The sequence below is a fragment of the Pithys albifrons genome, chromosome 2, assembly GCF_047495875.1.
Source record: "Pithys albifrons albifrons isolate INPA30051 chromosome 2, PitAlb_v1, whole genome shotgun sequence".
In the NCBI taxonomy this organism is placed as follows: domain Eukaryota; kingdom Metazoa; phylum Chordata; class Aves; order Passeriformes; family Thamnophilidae; genus Pithys; species Pithys albifrons.
The window spans coordinates 84425567-84450239 of record NC_092459.1 but is presented as its reverse complement, the minus strand read 5'-3'; the positions used below and the strand labels follow the sequence as shown (position 1 = coordinate 84450239).

The window sequence follows — 24673 nt, the reverse complement described above, 5'->3', positions numbered from 1 at the left end:
TGTGTCAGGAGAAGAAAAGGGACAAGGACCTGAATAACACAACTTTGCAAGGATGTTTCCACTTTATTTTATATTGCATATGTGAGACTAAGTCTCAAATGAGGAGTTACTGATTCTTCAGTGAGTCGAAAATCCCTCTGTAATCTCCAAGGGGAGCCTTAGAGGGGAGCCCTTTCATCCGCCAGGCTTGCATTACTCTAAACACCAGATTGTATCTTCCCTGTTAAGGGAAAGGCCACAGTCCATGCTCCTGTTCCTGAGGACACACATTGCTGTCTGCAGGTAGGAATAAGCCCTTCCTTCACCTCAGCGGCTCCTGGTCCTCCAGGGACAGGGCTGGTGGTTGAGGTGAAAGAAAAGCCTGGGAGGGCTGCTTGGGCTCAGCCCAGGAGGGAGGTCATTGCTGCCTGCTGTGCAGGAGGTGCTGGAACAAGGAGCCGTCTTTCTGGCTTAGGTGGGTGGGTGAATCCAGCTCTGCCACTCTGCCAGCTTGCATCACCAGCACGCGGTCTGAGTCCAAGATAGTGTTCAGCCTGTGGATAACAAATGTGAGGAGACACATTGGTGGATCTGAGGAGAAACTTGGGACACTGCTTCCCCTGCTGTTAAGGGTGGCCCAAAACATGCCCAGCATTAGGATCTGTGGAGGATCTCCCTCTGCACTCAAGGTCACAGTGCAGTTCAGCTCCCCAGAGAGCCTCTGCACACTGCTGAAGTGCATCACCTCTTCGGAGACCACAGTGATGCCTTCCCGTTGTTGGGCAGGGCAAGGCAGGGCACCAGGAACACAGAGAGTTCTGTGGGGGGAGAGCTCAGGTCATACCTGATTCTGGGGTTGCACAAAATGTCTCTAATACCACAGGAGTCAGTGAGTTGCTTCCGTTTGCCCCTACATGTCCTCCCCTACTAGCTCCTGAGAGCAGCAGAAAGATTTGTACATCAGCTGTTAATCCCCAGTAGTGTGGCATCTTTGCTTATGCCACCACCACCAGTGCCAGACTGCCAACTACAGGACCCACTGCGCACATATGTGCCCAGTTCTGCCCAGAGTGTTAGCAAGGCAGCAACCTCTGGCCTTGGGCAGGGAAGACAAGGCAGGAGGAATGCCTTTGCACAGTCATGCATTGTTCAGTGTGAAACTTCAGCCCTACAAAGCTGCAAGTCACAAGGAAGACACTGCACAGGATTTGAGCTGGTAAAAGGCTTTATGGAGTTTGGGACTCTGATTACACTTTCAACCCCTAGAGAGTGCAGACTGAAGCACTGGAAGTGACTCGGAAGGCTAAATGACAAGTAGAGAGTCACTTCCTACCCTAGATTTCCCCCATCCAATTAATAGTTCACCCAGAGCTGAACGGCATGGAAGACCCAGGGGTACAAAACAACCCCAACATGACCTCTCTCTCCTTACTGCTCTCCCTTATTGCCCTTCATCCCAGGGAAAGGGGCTGGAGCCATCTTCAACTCAGTCTTGCTGCCATGCTTTCTGCCACTCCTTCCTCTGCTGGTTCTCCTCTCTAATTACTCCTTCATTAGAGGTGGCCTTCCCACACCCAACCCAAACACACACCTCAGCCCACAGTGCCCTTGCACTTCTATTTATGTATCATATCTCTGGTGTAGGGACCGCATTCCCTTCACACCCCTCCTGCTTTCCTCCTACGTGATGTATTTAACAAGACCCATTTGATTCACTTGCCAGGCCCAGCCCACCCTGCCTGTCATCCATCACTCCCACTTCTGTGCAGCAGGACACCAGCCCCTACCACCTGCTCATTTGGTTTTTATTTTTGTGGTAACCTCTGCTTTGAAAAATCCCTCCATATAATTGCATAACTCTCCTCCAAATTCTCCACTTGGCAAAAGTAAGAGCAGAAAACCACCTAATGCTGATCCATCCCTTCTCTGCAGTATTCATGTTTTGCCCTCCTCCCTCCAGCTGCAATCATCTACTGACCCTACTCTTACACTAAAACTCTCAGATGTGGGATGATCACTGTTGCCCTGTGCTGCCTGGGCAGTGCCTATCTTACTGGCATCAGGTGCAGGCTGAGACCAAAACTCAGGATTTTGGAAAACAACTATCCAGAAGCTGGCTGCAGCCTTTGGCTGCCGCCTGTCCTGCAGTGCCCTCTACTGAGCCGGAGACACCTACCTGCTCCTCCCCAGTCCCCACACAGCTCTTTTCCATAGGATACATAGTTCTCCATTACTCCTCGCCCTAATCTGGCAGAACCACAAGGCCTAACTCACCCACTCCACTAAGCCCAGTAGGCAATGCTCAGGAAGAGCAATTTGTGATACAATGCAGCATTTTGCTCTTTGCTGACACTGATTTCTGGGTATGCTCTCACATCCAATCATTCCCAGCACCCAGTAGAAAAAGCAATAGGCAAGGTCCAGCTTCTGCATTTCAAAAACCTTATCACAGAGACCTCCCTGCTCAGTTCAAGGCTCAGGCACGGCATGTGCAGCCACCTCTACCCATGAGTGGTAGGATGAATTCAGGCACAGAGTGCTGCTTCCTCCATACCTGTGTGCAATCGTCAAAACAGTTTTGTCAGCGAAGCGCTGGCGGATGGTCTGCTGCAGCAGCTGGTCTGTCTTCTGATCCACACTGGCTGTGGCCTCATCAATGCACAGCACCTGCCAGGGACAGAGAGTGAAGGGAGCTGCCAAGCACCACAGCGAAGACCTAGAGACAGCCTGAGAAGTTAGCACAGGATGCTCCCATCACACCTCCAACTTCACAGCACTCTCCTCTGCTCTTCCCAGACAGTCAAGCACAGCTCACCCTTCCCCTTGCTCCGAAGGAGGCAAGACACTCACCTTGGCCTGTGTCAGGAGGGCTCTTGCCAGACACATCAACTGCCTCTGTCCCAGAGACAGACTTTTTCCCCGCTCTCCCACCTCGCTGTCTAGTCCACCTGCAGGCATTTAGAACAGCAGTCACCCCATGTGCACAGGGTGGGGGTGCACAGGGCCTCAAACAGCTCCCCCAGTCCAAGGTTTTCCCCGTAGAACACAAAATCCCAATTCTGCTCAGGCCCAGGCCTTGGGAACAGGAGCAACATTTGGCATGGAGATGCCATGCTCCCCCAGAACTAAGGCCTGGCTTACTTTTCAGGCACTGCTCTAACATTCACTGAAGCCTGGTTTCATCAGCACGATCTTACCACCCAATTCATCACCTGCCAGTCCCTTGCCACTAAATCTCAGGGAATGCCACTGGGTCCCATTGAGCTATTTCCATGCTGGTCCTGGGGTGACCTTTCCTAACCCATTGCTGATTGCATCCACCTGGCCCTTTTCCTCAGCTCCCTGAGTGCGCTGAGCCCTTCTCTCCTTTCCTCTCCCAGTACTAGTGCTCACCATCTGCTTCTCTCTGGGTTCCGACTCACCCATCTGAGTAACAGCATCCTGCAGATGGCACTGCTCTAGCACTTCGTGGAGCTCAGCATCTGTCCGCTTTCCCTGGGGGTCCAGGTTCTCTCGGATTGAGCCACTGAACAAAAATGGATCCTGGGGGATGATGGCCAGCCTAGATCTGCAAGCAAACATAAGCTGAGGGCTCATAGGATGGGTTCTGCAGAAAAGCAAAGGCCTATTTTTTTCATGGGGTGACTTAAAATTCTTAGAGGCACAGAGACATGGGTCACATATTCAGCCTGGTTTCCTTAGCACAGCTGTTCAGAAACAATAGAGAAACTCACAAGAAGCTGCCACAGTCAGACAAGAGGCTGCCACAAAGTGAGTCCTTTACTCCTCACTCTTCACTTTGGCAGCCAACCACTGACAGCTCTCAGCCTCTGTGCCCCATCAGCTCCCCTTCACTCTGCTCAGCCCTCCATACCTCAGCTCCTCCAACCCCACCAGCCGGCTGTCAACACCATCCAGGAGAATCTGGCCTGATTTCAGCTCCACCATACGGAAAAGGGCCAAGAAAAGGGTGGATTTTCCAGATCCTGTGCGACCCACAATCCCCAGCTTCTCTCCAGGGTAAACAGTGAAGGTCACACCATCAAGTGCATTAGGCAAGCCTTCTCTGTAGGCCAGGACCACATCCTGGAACTCCACAAGCCCTTGGCTTGGCCAGTCAGCAGCAACCTAAGAGGAATATCCAGGTGAGAAAGGGTATGATAGTGATTGACTGTCATCTTCTGCCTCACCTTCCCACAGACCAAGCCCCCTCCCTCCCTTCAGATGGCAGAACCAACAGACAGCCCAGTTCCAACTCCAGACTGCTCCTAGGCTTCTTTTCTCTCACAGCTTTTATCTAGCACCTGTTCTTCCCCTCTACTCCGTCCCATCATTCCAGCTTTCACCAACTCCTGCCAGAGATTCATCCTCCCCAAGGGATGTACTGGTAAAAGCTAAGCGATCACAGTGGTTTCTGTGGACAGGGACCCTCTGCTCATTCACTGGAACCCTGTGATCTCCACAGAAGGAAAGTGCAGGGAACAGAGCCAGAAGATGGGCCAGTCCCTGAGAACCCATTTGAGCTTTTACCTGGACCAGTTTATCCTGGGGCTCCATGGGGATGTCTGTGGTATATTCCTCTGTCCGCTCCACACTCACCATCATGATCTCTGTGTGAGTGAAGCTGGAAATGAGGATTGAAAGCAGGTTTGTGACAGACAGGGCATATGAGAGTGCCAGGCCCACAAGTCCTGTGAGGACAAAAGCATAAGCAAGAATGTTACCAGCAGGAAAGGAGCTGTAATCTTGGTGGCTGGACAAAAAGTGCAAAGAAAGGATCTGGAGTCTAGGATCTCACTTGAGGATGGGGATACACAGGAGCAGGGACAGGACCTGAAGCATCATACTGTGGGTGACTTGCAGAGGAACAGGGAGCAGGAGCTCTGGATCTTACCCCAGTGTAGGAAAATGTACAGCTCTGGGCTAGGAGGGGAGGAACCCCTAAGCTACAGCCAAGGAGTGGACATAGATCAATCCCTGGAAGTCTACCTGGATTTCCCAGTTGCTTCTGGTGCTGGATGATGGCAATTCCTGCAATAGCAGTAACCACAGCAACGCCAATCATCTGCAAGCGGATGTCCAGCCACTCCATTGCTGTGTTGCTGGCGAAGAGGCAGCGCTGGTTCTGCTCCAGGCGCAGCTGATTCTCCAACTCAAACCTGTCAGGCACAAACCAGAGGTTTGCTCTGCTCAATCTCCATTCCTGTTGTCCCAGACCAAGGGCAATCCAGCCATGCCATAACCAGCCCCACATCAGGAAGGCCATGGCTATAAAGCCAAAGCTCTGTCTCTTGGGCACTTGTACTTTCCACTCACCTCTGTGTTGCCCGCATGGCTCTGATGCTGCTCAGTCCTGAGAGGGTCTCTGAGAAGTGAGTGTAAATGGGAGACAGGGTGATGCTGTAAAGGCGCTTGAGCTCCCGGGACGTGCGTCGGTAATAGTGTTGAAGGGAGAAGTAGAGTACAGTCAGAGGGAGTAAGACCAGGCCAATCCAAGGGAGGCCATAAGTGATTATTACTAGCATGCCCAAGAGCTGGTATATGTTGGCCAGGAAGATGTTGAGGATAAACGGCAGGCTGCTATCCACGCAGTACAGGTCTGAGGAGAAGCGGTTCAGGATCCGGCCTGTTGGTGTGGTGTCAAAGAAGGTGACTGTGCCCTGACAATAAAGGGAACCAGAAAGAGCGAGCCAGTCAGCTGCAGTGAGATCCAGCCACAGAACAGTGTGCAGAACAGCAACACCAAGGGAAGCAGATAAGACCACAGAGGGGTGGCCACCACAACCCACCTCCTTTCCTCAGCTGGAGAAGAAACCTTAACCTCCAAAGCCAGCACCCACTGGCAGCCAAACAACTCACGCTGTTTGCATGGTAAAAGGTACAGCTCTTCTGAAGCAAATGGCAGACAGCTACCGAGCTAGCAGTCACTCAGATGCCGTACTGGCCCACCAGCAGCAAGTGAGGCAATTCTAGCCTCTTATCCAAACTTCCAGTAATTGAATCCTAAGTCTAGCCTGAGGACCCAAGGAAGCCCAAAACATAAAGAAAGTTAACTGGTATATGCCAGCATCAGCCCTAAATCTTGCTTAATAGCTCCTTCCAATCTCATCTGAACCTGAGCTCATGATCCCCCAAAAGCTACTTTGACTCAATTGGTCCTTATCTTGGCTAATGAGTGAACAGATGCAGGTGACAGTCATAGAACACCTCTCCATGGAGTGAACAGGGCACATTTTGAACCACACCTCACTAGCTGCTTGTGCTAGCTGTGGTGCAGCCCTTTTTGGATATAGTCTTACCAGCCAATACAAGCAGAAACCCTCATCTACCTCCCACACCCTTACTCCCAGATATGTGAAGAATGTCAGCTTGCAGGAGCCTCGCCTGCCCTGGAGTTTCTGCCCATTACCTTTAGAGCCCTCTGGAGCAGTCGGTTGTGAATGACAGTGGCAGCACGGAGAGTGCCATAAGCAAAGAGGAATGCACGAAGAATTGTGAAGAGGGAGTTGGCCCCTGCAATGCTCCCATAAACTATCAGGTAGAAATTCACATCCACTGAACCATTGGAAGGGACTGGAGTGGTGTCCAGAGCTTGAATGGGGGAGCTGGAATAAAGCAGGAGAAAGATTATGAATCTACCAAGGTTCCTTGACAGTAAACTCACAGACAGGGCAGGAGAACCCAGAAGCATACTCAAAGGGAAACTAGGATACTTTAAGCTGATATTCCTGTGATACCCCTTTGGTATGTTGGGACAAACACTCTGATTACTACGCAGCTAGGGGTCTTCCATCAGCTCCTGGCAGAAGCCCTTTGAGCACCTAATCAGGTCAGAGATTTTGATTCTCTTTGTCAAAGAGACACATCATTCCACAGTGTCCCCAGCAGCGAGGTGCTCAGCTTATCTATCCCTGCTCTCAACAAGGATCTTCACAGGGAATGCACTTAAGGGCAAGATGGATGTGTTTCCAGCTTCCTTTGGCACCTCCAGAGCAGATTCACTTACACAAGCCCAGCAGCAGAGAAGAGAAGTAGCTCTGGGGAAGGCGGGGAAGCTGAGCAGACCATCACAGAGGTATTTGCTGTCTGGGATATGCTGGAGATCCAGTATGACAGCCACCAATCTGAGATATTTCTGGATGCTACAGAGAAAAACAGACTACATAAAAAGGAATTCAACTTTTAATTCAGCAAATATGAAGCAGAAAAGCTGGAGGAGAAGCTGCTGGACAATTTTTGGATTGCCCAATCTACTCTTCCCACTGTTAGTAGGAGAGCAGGAACAAGGGAACAGCCTTAAGCTGCAGCAGTGACAGAGCACTGCTAGAGGTGTGATAATGCAACTGCAGCAGTAAGACACCAGATCCTGTTCCCACATGTGCCCCCTCCTTACTAATGTAGCCCCTTGAGCTACTTTAATTTGGAGAAGAGAAAAGGGGTCTTCCTGCTACAGGGAGAGTGATTAAATTCCCAGGCCCTTTCCTTCCTTGGACTCCATGCATCCAGAGAATGAGGCAAGAGGACAGGAATGTCAACAAATGTGCTGCTGGGCCACTCCCTCACCTCACCTTGCATCAGGAGCAGTGAGAAGAGGATCAATAATGCCAACCACGTGCCCACTGCCAGCCAATAAGCCTTGTACACCTGAAAAGCCACTGCCCCTTCTTTCTTTTCTTCCTCCTTGTACATGAGATTATTGTTTTGGGTTAATTCTTCTTTCTCTGTCTCCGTGGGCTCTTCTTGTCCCTGTTCATCAGGAGCTGTGGGAAAAGAGGCAAAAGCAAAGATCAGTGTGATATTAAGTTCTTCCTGCAACAGCTCCTTGCTGTGAACAGGGCAAGTCTAGGCTATAAAAGAGGCTTTTCTTCCCTCCGTTCTCTTTTAAGACAGGTACACTAATCCCAGCAATTCTTCATCCAAAGCTGGACTACAGGTGGAACAACAGGTTCAAATACAGCTCCAGATCAATACCCAATGATATGTGGGCCTTCTCTCCCTCTGTGTACACACCACCCACAGATCAGCATTGCCACAGCAGAGCAAGGTGATGGGAGCTGTACCCTAAGGCCAGCAGCCATCAGATACAGGTTCTGTCTGGATGGTCATCTGAGCTGTGGTGCCCCAGTCACCCTCAAGCTCGCCAGGAACAGACCTTTATCCTTCTGCCTCTTGTCCATATCCTTGAACTTGGGGAAGGCTTCAACAAGTGGCAGGATATCAGCTGGTGTGCCTGCAAAGACAGACATGCAAAGGCTTTAGCACCTGTGAGGAATAGGTGTTAGCTACTCACTGCCTCTTGCTCTGAAATTACCCAGTTGCATTCTCTCATAACATTCTCTACATTATGCAGCAACTGTACCCTTGAAGGTCCTGCTCCATTCAACCTGTTATGGCCTTCTGCCTTATCAGCTCCCCACATCTAGGGCTGTCCTGTTTTATCTGTGCAACTGCATGTTCTCTTCCACTCCATCTTTGCCCACATGCAGTGTCCTCAAGTTCTTTTATCACTGAGTGCACCACTAGTTCATCCTAATCCCACATGTCCACCTCTGCTCCAGCCATTCCAAAACACCAGTACAAATGAATGCCTGAGAAGACAGTGTACCTGTCTTAACCATCCTGCCATTGTCTATCAACAACAAGGCATCGGCCTTCTCTAAAAACTCCGTCCTGTGGGTGCAAAGGATCCTGGTCTTGTGTTTGAGAACTCCAAGAATGCATTTCTGCATAAGATGGTTGGCTACATCTGCATCAACAGCAGCCAGGGGATCATCAAGGAGGTAAAGCTCTTTCTCCTGAGAGGGAGACAAAAAAACAAGGATACAGTTCCTGGCCCTGCTGGAGCAGGCAGTGCTGTAAAGTGCAAATGCCTCCCTGTGGCACGCTGCCAGCACCTTTAGGCTAGCATGATGTGCTTTAAGACATGCTGCCAGAGCTCACTGTAAAGTTGGTGCTTCCAGACTCTACATCTGACTTGGCACTGAGTAGGATCTGCCACACAGTAACTCTTTTGTTATTTACCTGGTAAACGGCTCTGGCAAGGGCTATTCGAGCCTTCTGTCCCCCACTGAGTGTCACACCATTTTCACCCACCTCTGTCTGGTCACCTGCTGGTAAAATCTGAAACATTCAAGAAAATCCATTTAGAAAGGACAGGAAACTGCTGGGAACCCAAAACCAGGACTCAGGGGTCCCTCTCCAGCCTCTGGCAGTAATTTTTAAGGGTAACACCTTATCAACAATTAAATAATGCAAGAGACTACACACTGGTTCTACAAACTGGCAAGCTTAGCATTTATGCAATCAAAATCTCTTACACTCCAGAATAGGGAGGTCACATCTGAACTACCCATTGAGAGCAACTTCTGGTCCAACATAATCCACATGGTAATTTCCTGGGACAGCAAGAGCTGTTGCCTGCATCAAAATCATGCCAGGGTCCTTCCAAACAGTTTAGCAGTAAAAACTACAGAGTTTCAGTGGCTGGAAACAGTTGCCTCTTAATTTGGTAGCATAGGCATATTCTACTACATCTCAAATAAAAATCTTGCCTTTACAAAGTATTCATAACTCCTGACAAAGCCAAATGGAGTTGCTAGTGCTTGGAATTTCAGAAAATCAGACATTGGCTTATGAACTAGGAGAAGGTTAACTTCCTACCATATATACAGCCAAGTTTACTGGCTAATATAGATATAAGCCTCCAATATAGGATATGTGTATTACTGACAGGAGTAGCACAGACTTATCCCTTCCAGATCTCAAGGAAGTTGTTTCTGATCCAAAAAAAGCTGCTCATAGATTATGCCTCAAAAACCCAACAGCCATCAGCTCTGCAAGAACAAATTTCCTCAGGATCAAGTGCTTTTGGCTCAGCAGAAGAAGCAGCCATCCAAAGTGCTACCAGAGTGACTTCAAACCTTGAAAAAGTATGAGGATGCCAGGAATAGTCTAGGATTGGTAATCAGAGTAACACTGTGTGATTGGGACATTGGAAAAGCAGTCTATACCCTGAAAGAAAGAACTGCTCCCATTGAAGCTCAGTTTGGATGCAAAAGCTGGCCAAGAAGGCCCAGGCAGGTTGACAGTTTAGCCACTCACATTCAGGTCCTCGGAGAGGGCACAGGCCTCCACCACCTCCTCATACAGCCTGGCATCATATTCCCGCCCAAAAAGGATATTTTCCCGCACAGTGGTAAACTGTATCCAAGGCTCCTGTGTGGCCAGACCAAATCCTTGCTCCAGGTCACAAACATACACTCGCCCACCTTGTCTGCAAGCACACCGGAAATGGGTGAAAAGGGCAACAAAGGAAAGCCATTGGCAGATTAAAAGGTTCTACAAATAGGGATAGCATTGGACAGTCCCCTGCTGTGGCACGAAAGGACCAGGCAGGGAGAAGTCTCTAGGTTACTCACTTAAAAAGCTCTCCAGCGATGGCTGCAAGCAGAGAGCTTTTGCCAGAACCGACCTTCCCAACAACCCCCAGGAGCATCCCCTGCAAAGGGAAATGAAAAGAAGCAACCTGATGTGCTATTACAAGGTTAGCATGTCCATATTTCCTGAGCCACATGTGGCTTGTAAGGAAGCTGACTGCTAGGACTATCTCACAGGTTCAGCAGTGGAGCTGGGTACAGCTGGGTAAACCAGACTCCTGATCTGACAGGATACAAATTTGCAAGCAGTCTTAACTCTAGAGCCCTGCTCTGTTCCCTGTCCAGTCCTCTTCTGCAACAATAGCAGAAGGAAAGGGAACTAGTTTATCTCCTGTTTGTAAGCTATGCCTGGGTGCCCTCTAGCACCCTTCAGCTCTGAGATGTGATATGTCCCGAGCCCCTTGACCAAGAGATTTTGATGCATGGCTCCTAAGATGAGGAAAACATGCAAATATGCCATCTCTGCTCCATTATTTGGCTTCTTTACTATCATTCTGTGTTATCTCCCGTGTCCTTGCTCACCTTTCTCAGTGACAGGTTCTCAACGTGCAGCTGCAGAGTGCCTGTGGGTAAGGGCTGCCTGGCGCTTTCCTCCTCAACTGGCACCCACGAGAAGGCTGCACATCGCATCTCCACGGCAGTAGCAGTATCTGAAGGGCTATCTGCAAGTGAAAAGCAGAAGGCACCTGGCTTCACAAATAGTATCAGCTTTGTTCCCAAAAGCATGAGACCATGGACACTGCACTGCCATGATGTCGCCCCTGACCCAACCACAGAATGAGACCCTTGCCTATTGACTTGCCCTTACACTTTTGTCTCCCTTCCTCTAACCTGTCTGTCTCCAGCTTCCCCCAGACACACATGGCTGTGAGGGAGACACTGTAAGGATTTAACCTGGTTTTATTATTGCTGAAGGTAAAAGAATGTCAAGAAGCTGGCAAAAGGCAACAAAGGAAGGTAAGAGAGCTAAGATGGCTCAGGAGAGGGGCAGCCACTCAAGACTTTCTGCCAGGCTTCAATGTCAGAATAGCTTTGGTCAGAGGACAGAGCAGCTTCTTCTACTGGGATACTAATGGCAGGGCTCTGTGGGAACAAGCAGTGGCTTGTTGTTGGTAAAGTGGAATGCTATAGCCTTCTCTTCTGTTTTCCACAGAAATGAAGTGTATTCACTCTGCCTCTGACAATATTTTGAATTACAGGGGGACAGCCAGCTGCCTTCCAGTACTGCCCCTGGGCCTCACACCTCAGCTCTCTGCTCTGAATGTCTGCTGTGCAGGGTCCCAAGCCTGGCAGCTTCCTTCACTATTACCTATGGCATAATAAGCTTCCAGGTCCTGGTCCATAAGTTCAAGGAAATGCTGGATTCGATCCAGAGAAACTTTGGCTTCCAAGATCCCATTCAACACCCATGGGAAGCTGTTGAGAGGTAGAATAAGCATCCCAACAAGGGCCAATGCTGTGAACACCTGTATGGGTAAGCAAACAGCCATGAGTTGGAACGAGTACCGCCCTTGTCTATAGCATCCTCCCTACAGCTTCACCAGTGAGAGCCTGCAGAACCATGGGGATACACAAGCTCAGTTTATCTCCCAGAGAAGATGCCTCAGGACTGCAGCCTCACTGTACACTGTGCTCTTCACAAGAGAAGTTTGGAGCTCTCCCTGCTACCTACTCACCTTTGTGGCAGTGAGCTGGTGACCCAACTGAACATAGGTGATGAAGATGGCAATGGAGATAACAACAGGCAGTGCTGCCCACAGGTACACGCACACAGCATCCAGGTAATTCATGGCCCGTAACTTCTGCAGCTCTTTAGCTCGGCAGGCATTTATCCTGGTGCTGAAATGCTTCTCCCAGGTGTAATACTTGATCACACGAATGCCACATAGGAATTCTGTCATTAGCTGCAGACAGTGAGGAAAAGCACATCAAGCAAACATGAACCTACGCACCCAAACACCAGCCAGGCACCTGGACTGTGGCCAGGTGTGCAGTTGTTTCCTGCCAAGGGTCAAGCTGAGATACCAGGAACCATTTATTGCTTACAAAGACATATACTCAAGTAGCAGCTACTGGGAACTTTGTGCTCACTCATTCCATCAGCTTCTTCAGCCACCTGTGCTGTGTTCAACACAGGAAAAGGCAAAATATTACACCACTTTCCAATTGAAAGATGTGCAACGCAGGTGAAAGGATGTGTGGAATTACTAGCTCCAGCTGGATACTATTTACCTGTGTTGACCTGACACAGCCTTGAGATAATAACACCTGACTCTCAGGCCTGGTGCTGCCTGATACAGCTAGTCTGTACCCAGAGCCTGGCTGGCTCATTTCCAGCAACTCTGGTGCCCCTGTAGGATGCAGTCCTCTCATTTCTGCTCTCAGGTCAGCATGTGCAGAGCAAGCTGACACATGTTCGTGTCCAGCATGAAAGAAAACTACCAAGAAAGAGTTCACTCAGAAAGCCAGTCTTACAATATTTGAAGTCCAGCATAATCACATGCAACTCTATCACCTTCTGTTGTGAAAAGAAAATATTTTTAAAGCTCAGAACAGTTCTGACATGGAGTTGACTTATGTTTCATGCTTCCAAAGCATGACAGAAATTTCAGGTGAAACTGGTATCCCCTCAAATTAGAGATACAATGCTAAAAGGTGGGAATCAAATGCTTGACATGTGCTGAGGAGAGACATGGCAATACAAATATGTAAAAAGCAGTGGAAAAGATGACTTAGAGTGCCAAGCTCAGAGTGATATAAAATTACATCCGTGACCATTGCCTTTGTCCAGACTGCAAGCCACTTTACCATTCATGGCACTGCTGGAGCAACAGGATGGAACCATTTCTAGAGGAAGCACTTGGGAGTCCTACCTGAACTACTACACACACAGAAAAGAAACTTGCAAGGGAACCTGAATTAGCCCAAGGAGCAAGGTTATCAGAGGTTCACTTTTACGGATGGTGAAATGGCATCACCCTGAAACAGCTCTGAACAGTCTGTGTGCATGTGTGCGTGCGTGCATGCGTGTGTGTGTGTGTGTGTGTGTGTGTGCGCGTTTTTCCCAACAGCTGTGACTCAATTATTTGCTTAGGATCATGACAAGTGGCCAAAAAGCCAACATTTTGAGACAAATGGGGAAAAAATACAGCAACAAACTCATAGAACCACCAGCTGCCCCTCACCTTGACCCGTGTGTCCTTGTGTTTCAGCATCTCCTTGCTGTTCATCATGATGCGGTTAGCTAAGATCTTGTTGACGGGCACAAGCAGCAGTGCCAGGGCCAAACCTCCCAGAAAGGCTACCCCCACTTGCTGGTAGAGGAGATAGAGGGTAATGGCAAACTGGAAAGGCAGACTCCACAGTTCATGGAAGCTGAGGCAGAAGTTGACCAACCTACTGGTGTCTGTGCTCATGAAGTTGACAATTTCCCCTACGGTGAAGCGGGCGAGGCTGGCGCCGCTGACACGCAGAGCCTTGCGGTAGATGGCAGAGATGATGGCAGCCCGTACCATCAGTGCTACCTTGTTCATCTCGTAGCTGAACTGGTTCCGAAAGAGAGCAGCCAGGAAGGAGCCAGCAAAGAGCCCAAGGGCATAGAGCACCCCGTGGCTCAGGGGCTCCTGCCGCGACTCCATGAAATTCACCAGCAAATTCAGAAGCAGAGGACCTGAAAAACTCAGCAGCTTGCCAGCCAGATGGAGAAGTCCAAGCGAATAGAAACGAAACCCAAAGGCTGCATGAAGGACTGAGAAGAGTCGCACAGTCTCCTGGGCACAGTGCAAGCTGTCCGGAGCATCACTACTCCCATCACCTCCAGCAACCATTGGGCTGGTAAGAGACACTGCCTCCTCCTCTACTTGGTGCAGAGCTGCCTTCTTCTGCCAGCAAGAGTAAAACCGGTCGCAGACCCTGGCAGTCTGGAGCTGGCGAGGAAGCATACAGATATCCTGTGGCTGGTTCAGCTTCCCCTGATAGCCACGCTTCATAACAGGGTTCATCCAAATGTAAAAGAAGCGCGAGAGCCAGCTCTCACCATCTTCTGCCACTGCCAGCTCATCAGGTGCTGGGATCCCTGGCTCTGAGACAAGCTGGTCTTCTTGGCACGAGCTATTGATGGAGAGGAAGTCTTGTCTGCCAGCAGTGGGGAAGAGGTAGCCAACCACATAGGCAAGCAGAGAGGCCAGCTGCAGACAGAGAATGGCAAACCTGGAGGAGGTAGCAGGGTGGGCAGGGGACCAAGCTGTGCCACTTTGGCAGTACCACACCAGTGTGATGATGAAGGAAGGTAGGGGTAAGAGGGTAAGGAGTGCCAGGGCCACAGGGCCCCTGGTAAAGCCGTGAATGGATCTGCACAGCATGACAAGAGCAAGACTGTGCACAAGCCATGTCAAGGCAGCAGTGCCATTGGCCAGCACTTCCAGGTACACAGGGCCCAGCTCCTGCTGGGAAATGGTGACTGGGACGATATCAGCAAGGAATAGGCCAGCGAGTACAAAGGAGGTAGCAATTCTGCATCCCCAGCCTGACCTGCAAGGCACACGAGAGTCAGACCTTGAGGAAGAGAGAGCAGTGAAAAAAATTAGAGTTGAAATTCCACCACCTTTCAGTCAGTACTATCCTTTCTTTCCTTTTTGCCCCCATTTAATCATTCACGCTTCCCTAACCTCCTGGATTCACCTCCCTGGATTTGTAACTTTTTCTGACTGTAGGCATTGTTCAACTACATTAGGTCAATATAGCCCAGTCTCCAATCAATACTACAGATCCAGATGCTACCAAAGAATAGCATTTCTCTATGGAAATTTCTTCGCAAACTGTGATATTTTGTGGTCAAATCAGACTCCAACCCTTGAGGATTAACAGCAAAAATAAAATTCTATTTAGCCTCTTCAATACAAATTCTGGATGATCAAATTCTGTGTCACATCTTTGATCCTTGATTTCCTTGTCTATGCGATATTTTTGTCTACAAACATTACTTTATCACTGTTGGTTTCAGTGATGCTGTGTATGGGGAACTCTATAACCTGTTGACCAACAAAATATTTCATTACCACTTGAGTTATTATCATTTGTGGCCTTTCCATATCAGTGAACATTGCCATGCTTACTAATTTCAGAAAAGGGCAAACAGCAAAGCAATTTTTGGTTTCTCTGTGTCCCTTATTACCTTATATACTCCTTCTATACCATGTCACATGTATATCCTCTCTCAGAATACTCCAAATTTTCCCAAACCCCATTCACTGAAATTATTTTTAATTACTTTTTGTGATTTTATGCTCACTAACCCCTCTATTCTTTTTTGATTCCTTTCTGTACACCATGTTCTGTACTAGGACAGATGGTAACAAATATATCAGCATTATACTATCGTGCCTGTCTGTAATTACATATTCAGCACATTATAGAAAAATGTAATTTCCAGCTTTTCCACCCCACCCCAAGTCCCGCATAATAAAGTGCTAGAGAAGTCACTTGTCATACCTTGGAGTGCCAAGGAAGCAGGCACTGACCACTGCAAGGATCACATGAGGAATCACATTTAATGTCAGCTGGTTAAAGCAATGGCCAACGCTGCCATGAACCCACACAGGGAGTGGATCTTCTGGACTGGTCCCACACAAACCAGCCAGGATGCTCTCCATCCTTTGCTGGTAATTCAGTGTGAGACACAGGAGGTCCTAGGGTAAAGAAAAAACAGCATGAGGTACAGAATGAAGGAACTACAGCCCCGGTCCAAGAAGGACTGTGATGAGAAATTAACACAGAGCTGGAAGCAACTTCCTGGGTCATAGTCCAAGCCCTGCCATTGTGTACTTGCTATCATATAATCTATTTCACAAAACAATCAAGCTCCAATTTAAAATAAATTACATTGTTCATTCCACTGAGTCACCCTGGGATCTCAATGCTCTGTGAATTGAAGCTTTCTGCTTATTTTCAGGCTGATTTTTCCCATGGCAGGTTTATCCTTTGAAACTAGCATATGGAAATATGTGCCTTTCTATTGATCGATTTGAAGAATGCTTTGAGGTGCTTAAACAATAATTTATCCATTTCATCTCCCTGTGCACACCACGTCCCACAACGGTATTCCTTAACACAGCGTGTAACATTAAGGACCCTGCGGATGGCAGAGGAGGTTGCCGGTGTCCATCCTGAAGAGCATGGGCCTGAGTAACCGGCCCTCTTTGTGTGCCGCCCCGCGGACTGCAGCACACCTGCGAAAACCTCAGCTTTACAGTGATTTCTACTCGCCCAGCAAATCCCACGTCCAGCCCGGGCCCGTCTGAGCGCTACAGGCGGGGGGCACTGCAGCACCAGGGCTGGCGCACACGGCCCCGCAGCGCCAGACCCCCAGCGCAGCCCCGGCCCAGGACAAGCCCGGATACCAGCCGTGCCTTCCCGGGCCGGGCCGGGCACGGGCGGAGCGGCCACCACGTGGCGGGGCGGGCGCGCCCCCCGCCGCTCCCGCCAGCCCCCCGCGCGCCCGGCCCGCCCTACCTCGCGCCGTCCCAGCGGGACGCGCCCGCGGCCCTGCGCGCCCCCTGCGGGCCCGGAGGACGCGCCGCAGCCACCACCGCATCGGGCGGGGCAGGCGGGCAGCGACTCGGTCAGCAGCAACAGGCAGAGATGAGCAGGAGAAGCTAAGGAATCCAACAGGCACAGCTCGTCCAGACGTCTGTCTTCCGGTTAAAAAAATCCCCAAACTGAAAATCAGTCCCCAGTCATAAAAAAGGTGGGTTTTCACAAAATTCCCTTAGTGCCTTCCTGGTGATCTTATCCCTCCACTCCTTCTCCTATCATATTGGGTTTTTACACCAACAGACATTAGATGCACATTTCAGACTTGCAGTGTCACTGCGTTGACCAGCATAGGAGTATTTATGTACTGCTGTGGTATCCCAATGTCACCACAGCAGGTATAGCCCAGGCAGTGCTTTTACAGCTATAAATGTGCTTTTACAGGTACAGCATTCTCTGCTCGGGAGGGGCGTTCCCGTGGTGTAAAGGAGAGCACTCTGGACTCTGAATCCCAAGGTCCTGAGTTCGAGTCTCAGTGGGGACCGTCTCCTGGCAGTTCAATGCCTCCCTGCCATCACATCTCGGATGCTCAGCAGGGTCAGCCCCGGTTAGTACCGGGTGCTGTGACAGTCCCGAGGACTTCACTGTCACTGTCCAAGCTCGCTGGGCCGTGGCAGATGAACCTCAGGACTGAAACGGTGGGGCCAGTTCTGTGCACGCTGTGCCTCACCTAAAAAATCCACTGTGCAGGCTGGAAGGGCACACCCACATGGGGAAAGCCCTGCCCAAATCTGCGTTCGCAAAGTCTGGCCCTACATACATACATTCTCTGCTCGGGGCAGATGACGTTACCACAAGAGCACTTTGCCAACAACAGACTTGGCACTGTAATAGCTGTGCACAGTGAGACCACGATGTTACCCTAACACAATCATCTGAATAACACAACCTAAAAAAATCCATTCCATTTCACCTATGTTCAGTTACTATGTCTGTCTGGAACATAAAGACAAACATGCAAGAGCAATCCCAGACGTGACATTCAAGTCTTTACTGTAAGAGTATGTTGCACTGAGGGGGTGAGTCAATGCACAACTGAGAGAAAAAAAAGTCGCGAGGACATCCAGTCTCATCCCCTTTGGACAATAATACAAGAGCGTGCAGTAAACATTACCACATCACCTGGCAATTTTCACTGCTACTGGTGGTTTTTATAGCAGTTCTTAATGCTTCATTGTCCCAAACCTTTCCTCAGTACTCTCTTGCTAGGGGAGTGTATTACTGTAAATAACGTATGAGGGGACGTATGAGGCTGGAGCCTTCACAGAAGTGAAACTGATTTCAGATTTCATGGTTCTCGTATTTATTTCCAAAGGAAAACAAACCAGTAACAAAAATAAAACCGAAAACCCTCAAGCAAACCACCACTTTCCCTGTCTTAATAAGATACCAGAGAAGTTCTCACATATCAACAAAGACCATTCTTTCTCCCTTGAACTAATCACTCTAAGAGCTTCTCCATTCAGCCACATTGTGTTTGAGAATTCTCATTTTTCACATACTGCATTCTGCTTGCTCTGTCTCCTAACCTCTTCAGCTTCAAAACCATGAACTTTTCCATTTTAACAAAAAGATGGGCAGCTTTCTGATGTCACAGACTCCTTTGGGTCCAGACAGCATTTCCTACACTCTTACAGGAAAACAAACACAAAAGGAACCCTAGAATACCAATCCACCCTAACCACTCTGAAATCTGCCTGTTCTGCTTAAGTACATTTAAATAGGAGCATAGCAAGAGTTTAAATAGACATTCCTCCTTTTTGGCTTCCTTTTGGCTATATTCCCTCCTGAATATTGCTGCCCATGACATTTACAGCTATGTATTTGACTGATTTAAGATGTGTGCCATGTGGAGTACAGGCTTGTGGCTATATTGCTTACCAAGTGCCTTGTGCACTATAAATAATCATACACCTGACATTTATAAAAAAATCAGAGCATTCAAAACAGGAAAAAAACCCCACTATCATCAGGTTTAATTTAATCCACTTGCATAAGCTATGGAGGCCAGATTTATTAATTGTCTATTTTCCAGAGTTTGTTAATGCTCTAGATTGAAATACTCACAGTGAGGAACTGCTGTCTGGCAAAGGGAAACTGCCCCTCCTTCTCTTACAAGTTTGGTAACAGATTACTTACTATGCTTGGGAAGACTCAGGGAACCAGTGTAGGCTGTATGCCCATTCCACTTCCCCGCTAGAAGTAAATATTGAGCTGAAACAGAAGCCAGCTCAGGCAAGCCTTAAATTCAGAAATATCAACCTTGTCATTACAGATGTAAAATCTCTGAAAGCAATTGTCTGTTTGGATGTGTCTTCTGTGCTCCCAGCCAGGGCTCTGCTATCAGCTGAACCATCCTCAAATTCCCAGACGTTGTGGCCAAGGAAGGCTTGATTACTTGGCTCAGTCCAAAATTTTTCATGTACAGGCTGCATTGCCTGAACCTGATGACACAAGATACATATTGTGCCCTGTTTTCCAGGTAAAAATTAATGCTAAGTTCAGAAGACAGGAATATCTGTCATTGTATCTTCTTACAAGAACAAGAACTTTTGTCATAAAAACACAGGAATTGTCTTTGTTCTTACTCATAGTCTGTCCATTTAACATTTCAGGGAGTGCTGCATGGTTGTCTCATGCCCTTGGGTCTAGTCTTGACTCAGACATAAGAAGGTAAAAAATTATAATTAAGGTCTGACATTTTTCTCTGTTACTGTTCTGATTGTTAACCCAATGGTCCAGCCTGAATTAACTTCAATTCTGATTTCTGTTTACTCATTCATACTGCTAAACTTTCTCATTCTCTTCATTCTCAACGTCTTTTGCCCCCCAACTTTCTTATTTGAGGCCCTAATGAGACTTCAGAGACACCTTATTACCCCAGCATTGCCCTCAGCATCCAATTAGCTAAAATCTCACCAAGAGCAGCTAATTGCAAGTTCAACTCTGAGCTTTGGAATTCCAAAGAGGAGCTTGGGAGCTGAACTTATAGCAGAGCAGACTGACTGGCACCTCTTGTCCAATGAGAGTCTGAAGCACCAGTCACAGGAGTGGTAGAAAAACCTCCGCAAAGCAGGTAAGGACCTTGCCTGACTTTCAATCTCTGAGACAAACTTTACTGCTTGCTCTGCACCATTCAGCCTGGATTTCAATACTGATTTTAGGAATAATTTAACTGAATACTACTATGGATACTCAGTCCCTTTAAAAACTTAATAAGGCATTGCGGGGTGATGGTCCCTCTGATAAGGCCTGATGGGTTGAAGGAGATGTCTCAGCCCCTGAGGGGGTGCTCCAGCCGTGGACAAAGTCTTTCAAACTGATAAGATTAACATAGGGTGGAGTGTTGTTTAAGGAATGACATGGCCCCCTCTGCGATATCTTCCATAACTGCTCAAAGGAGCCACCTCACCTCAGGCATCTCCATCACCATCACCCTCCCAATAGATTGACTTAGCCACAAAAACCACATGGAAGGAAAAAAAAGGTATAAAGAGAGTTTGGAGTTTAAACTCCAGGAGGAGAGGGAGAAATGCCAATGTCTCTGTGAGGGTAACTGCTGCAGTTCCTCTTGGAACAATGTAGGGGTGAGGAGACCATGGGCTTTCTATTTTTTCTAACTTTACTTTCTTAACTTTCTTTCTTTCTTACTTTGATTCTTACTTTATAAGCATTTCCTTCACTAAATGTGTTTTGCTACCTTAATACTAATAACAGTAACTTGCTTCACACTTTGCTACTTTATATTATTTATTGCTTTTTGCTATTCCTACTTTTTAAGAACTTGCTTCACACTTTGCTACTTTACTTTCAAGGTGCTGTTTCTTTTTTCAACATGTATGTTGATAAGAAGCAGCTCTGCTCTTTCCTTTTGTGTTACAGAGAGAGTGGTGTGCAAGATATTTTATCGTCTTATGTTACTGAAAGAGTGTCTGGATAAATGTTTTAGGTGGCTGTGTTTTTAGTTAGTAGTTCTTTGTTGCTAGTTTCTGTCTGTTGTGAAAATGAGATACATTGCTGTATTGTAACTTGAGTTTAGTGTGTTTGCCTCTGTAGAATGTGTTTTGTGCTGGTTTCTTTTGGGGTCTTATTATCAATTAAATACAATCTTGCAGCTGAACGTTATCACTGGCAAAGCAGAACCCACAATAACTGTCACAGATTTGTATTAATAAATGTTATTTCGGAAGCTGTTGTGAGAAAAGTTCTTTTCTGGCATTAAGTGTGGCTTCATTTTAGAAATCAGAATCCCTTCCAACCTGTGGGCTGTCCGTGAGTTGACAGACAGTGTTGGGGAACATAGGGCTCTGATTGTCTAGAAGCGCTTATTGCTAATATTTCTCCCTGGTTGAAGTGAAGCTTCACATCAGAGGTCAGAACCATCCTGTGTGCTGTCAGTTAGAGGACAGACAGTGTTGGATACATAAGGATCTGATTGTCTGGAAGCACTTACGGCTAATAACTTTTAATTAATACAGTTAAGACTAGAAATCTTTGCATTTCTGTCTCCCTCTTCCCTTTCATGTGACAGGCATGTGATTGAAAAATGACACCACAGCTAGCTCAAAATGTGCTTATACATTGCAATTATAAATTGCAATTGTAAAGTGATGTTCAGTAAGATGACAGGGTGGCACAAGATGCTAATGAGCACTAGTCAATCTCCAACAGATGGAATTTTTCTCTTTGGAACTCTTTTAATACTACAAGATACAGGGTGTTTGCTTTCTTTTTACCATTTCTCCCTTGAGCAACTTACTCACTGGTATGTAGATAAGACATTTTAATGAACTTCTAGATTAGTTTTTGGTATCTGTATTCCTTCACCTTACAAATGCCACTTAAATCTATGACCAGAAACCATCTCCTGTAGATCTCCTTTGGACATAAGGCAAAAAGAAGTTAGGAAAAAAATCAAGTTCTGCCATTTTGCAAAGTTTTTAGATGTGTAACTTTTATGTAAAACTGATTAAAAAAAGAGAGAGAATTTGGTGAGTTTCTTGGGTTTGTGGCTTTTTACTCTTGACTGCTTTGAGCCCTAACTGTGGTTTAAAACTGACGTAAAGAAAGCAACAGCATGGAAGAGATGTCTAGAACCAAACAACTTCATTTTCTCACTCTTACTGGGCTATTTTTACTTACTTCGGTTGGTGAAACTGAACACTTGATGTGGACACCTGAAACTAAGGCATGAAAATGTGGTTTTCCTTTTAATGAAGAAACAGAACACATTTGGGATAACAGTATATTTCTTACAGCAATAAACTACTTGGATGGGATCTATAGCAAAAAAAACCAACAGAGGGGAAATCCCTATGTACACATCAGTTTTATATGCATATTAAAGCACAGCTTTGTGCCTCTCTAAGTGTCACTGAGCCTGCTGCTTAAGGTTGTTAACTGGAACAGGTTGAGCATCCATTGCCTCCACCTCCATTGTGATTTGCTCCCAGCAGAAGTAGATCCACAGTCTGCTGGGCATCATCAAAGGTAAAATTCTTATCCCAGGATTCTCATAATTGAATTAAGGTCACTGATAAACATTGTCAGCCTTAAGACAGAAGGGGAGGAGCGGATGATGGCAACAGAAAACAAGTGTCGTTATACAGCTCATGCTTATTTTGGCGATTGGTGTAACTGAGCGCATTTCCTGAGCCTGAGCAGCGAGGCACTCACTCAGAAAACCTCCAAGTGGGTCAGTTGGCCTTCGATTTGTGGAAAGAAGACTCTGTACCCAGTAAGGTTATAGAGACATACGTTTATTTGAGGCTTGGGTGCATGGGGGATGGCTCCTCCCAAAACATGCACACCTGGTTGAGTTAACAAATGGTTTAAGTTATACATATTTTTTATTTCTTCATGCATAAACATTATTACCTTAGAGAAGGCAGGGTTATTATAATGAGTTTCAAGAACTGATTTCCATTTTCTCCACCCTGTGCCATTCCTTCTTGCGCCTGCACCTTTCCTCCTGGTAATTCGGGGCAGGGGTCTTTGGTGGTCTTTGGGGATGAAGTCAGTACTCTTCCTCCCGTGAACTTTTTACCTTTGCTCAAAACTGCTTCAAACCAGATCTGTTGGCAACTGTAACTGGTCTAATTGGTGAATTTCTCTACTTATCTCATTGTTTTGACAAATCTTCTGATTTATCTTCGTTTCATAGGGTATCCTGGCTGTTTTAATTAGTCCAAGGGGCCTCTTGGTATGGCCTCTTCAAGGACAGGTCTGTACCTTGTGATTTTTGCCATATGCTACACAGTGAATTTCATAATAACTACTAAGCAAATTCTATGGTAAGTATATCGATTAATAACATTATCAGTTAATAACCATAAGTCCCCCCAATCACCTTAATACAATTGTGCTAAACCACTCCCTGCAGAAATACCTTATTACAGCATCAGACAGACCCCCACCCATCAGCCCACCGCTCTTTGTTGCCACTACTTAAAACCAGCATGCTTCAAATGCTGTGCTGTGTTCCAGCACACACATTCCCAAATGCATTTGCAAAATTTCATCCAAGCCTGGAAAAATTTGAGTGGGTCTTCAAACACATGCCTTCACATGTCATCTAGCTAAAAATAAATTACAAACCTAAGGCCTGAAACTTCTCCCCGTCTGTAAACAAGACCTTAAAACTCAGGAATTTTGGAAACGAGTTTTATGAGAGCCTGAATTTCTCTGCTTTCACTTCATTCCACTGCTAGCCTGCTTTAGTTAATTGGAGACATTTCTCCCCGACAGAGCATCCACAGGGTCCAGCAGGATAAATATTCATAGAATCATAGAATCAATTGGGTTGAAAAAGACCTCTGAGATCATCAAGTCCAACCCTTGGTCCAACTCCAGTCTGTTTACCAGATCATGGCACTCAGTGCCACGTCCAATCTGTTTAAAAACCTCCAGGGATGGGGAATCCACCACCTCTCTGGGCAGGCCATTTCAATGCCTGATTACTCTCTCTGGAAAGAAGATTTTTCTGATCTCCAACTTAAATTTCCCCTGTCAGAGCTTGAACCCGTGCCCCCTTGTCCTATTGCTGAGTGCCTGGGAGAAGAGACCAGCCCCCACCTGGCTACAACTTTCCTTCAGGTAGTTCTAGACAGTGCTGAGGTCACCTCTGAGCCTCCTCTTTTCCAGGCTAAACAACGCCAGCACCCTCAGCCTCTGCCCATAGGACTTAGGCTCCAGCCCCTTCACCAGCCTTGTAGCTCTTCTCTGGACCCGCTCCAGCCGTCAGACACGGGCCGAAGCTCCACAGCCCTTGGCCTCCCCCGAGCATGGCGGAAGCAAGTGGGGAGAGAGAGGGAAGGCGCGGGGAGCCATTCCTATCGTGTCACCCTCGCCCCCGGCGGACCGAGCTCGGAAACCTGCTCAGGAATTTTCTGAGCTGGAGGCTCAGCCTCGGCGCTGCCCCGTGGAGCGGCCAAGGCTTGCTCTTCAACACACTTCTGCTGGCAGGCAACACCCGTTCCAACCAGCTCCACAGCACAGAGCGGAGGAAAAAAAAAAACCCAACCTCGACCAACCCTATCCGAACGTGCCTCAGCCCTCGCCCCCGCCGCCGGGAGCCAAGAGCAGACACAGCAGGGCCAGACCGGCAGCAGTTCCTGCCCCACCCCCAACTGTGACGGGGGCGGTGCGGCCGCCATTTTGTGCGGGCG

The 24673-nt window shown here is 47.7% G+C and overlaps 1 protein-coding gene across 2 annotated transcripts; it reads right to left on the bottom strand.

Annotated features, from left to right (window-relative positions):
• Positions 1-34: 34 nt before the first annotated feature.
• ABCC10 (ATP binding cassette subfamily C member 10) lies at positions 35-16950 on the bottom strand. Of its 2 annotated transcripts, none has more exons than XM_071576008.1 (22): positions 16926-16950; positions 15906-16102; positions 13601-14969; positions 12092-12319; positions 11725-11881; positions 10938-11077; positions 10398-10477; positions 10081-10252; positions 9001-9099; positions 8585-8774; positions 8132-8209; positions 7548-7739; positions 6986-7121; positions 6389-6584; positions 5296-5639; positions 4969-5138; positions 4510-4670; positions 3854-4107; positions 3402-3547; positions 2830-2927; positions 2534-2646; positions 35-533 (listed from the first exon to the last, which is right to left on the bottom strand). In XM_071576008.1, exons 2-22 carry the CDS (start codon positions 16064-16066, stop codon positions 398-400), a joined length of 4620 nt encoding a protein of 1539 aa, XP_071432109.1. In that variant the 5' UTR covers positions 16067-16102; positions 16926-16950; the 3' UTR covers positions 35-397. The 2 variants fall into 2 exon arrangements, with proteins under 2 accessions (XP_071432109.1, XP_071432102.1); XM_071576001.1 differs by lacking the exon at positions 16926-16950 and adding an exon at positions 16643-16848.
• Between the last annotated feature and the right edge of the window lie 7723 nt (positions 16951-24673).

Coding starts and splice junctions, on each gene's coding strand:
- ABCC10 (XM_071576008.1), bottom strand. CDS start 16,066: ATGGAGAGCATCCTGGCTGGTTTGTGTGGGACCAGTCCAGAAGATCCA. Junction 7,740..8,131: donor CAAGAGGCAGAAGGATAAAG/GTCTGTTCCTGG, acceptor CTTTTCCCACAG/CTCCTGATGAACAGGGACAA. Junction 4,671..4,968: donor GAAGCAACTGGGAAATCCAG/GTAGACTTCCAG, acceptor TTGTCCTCACAG/GACTTGTGGGCCTGGCACTC.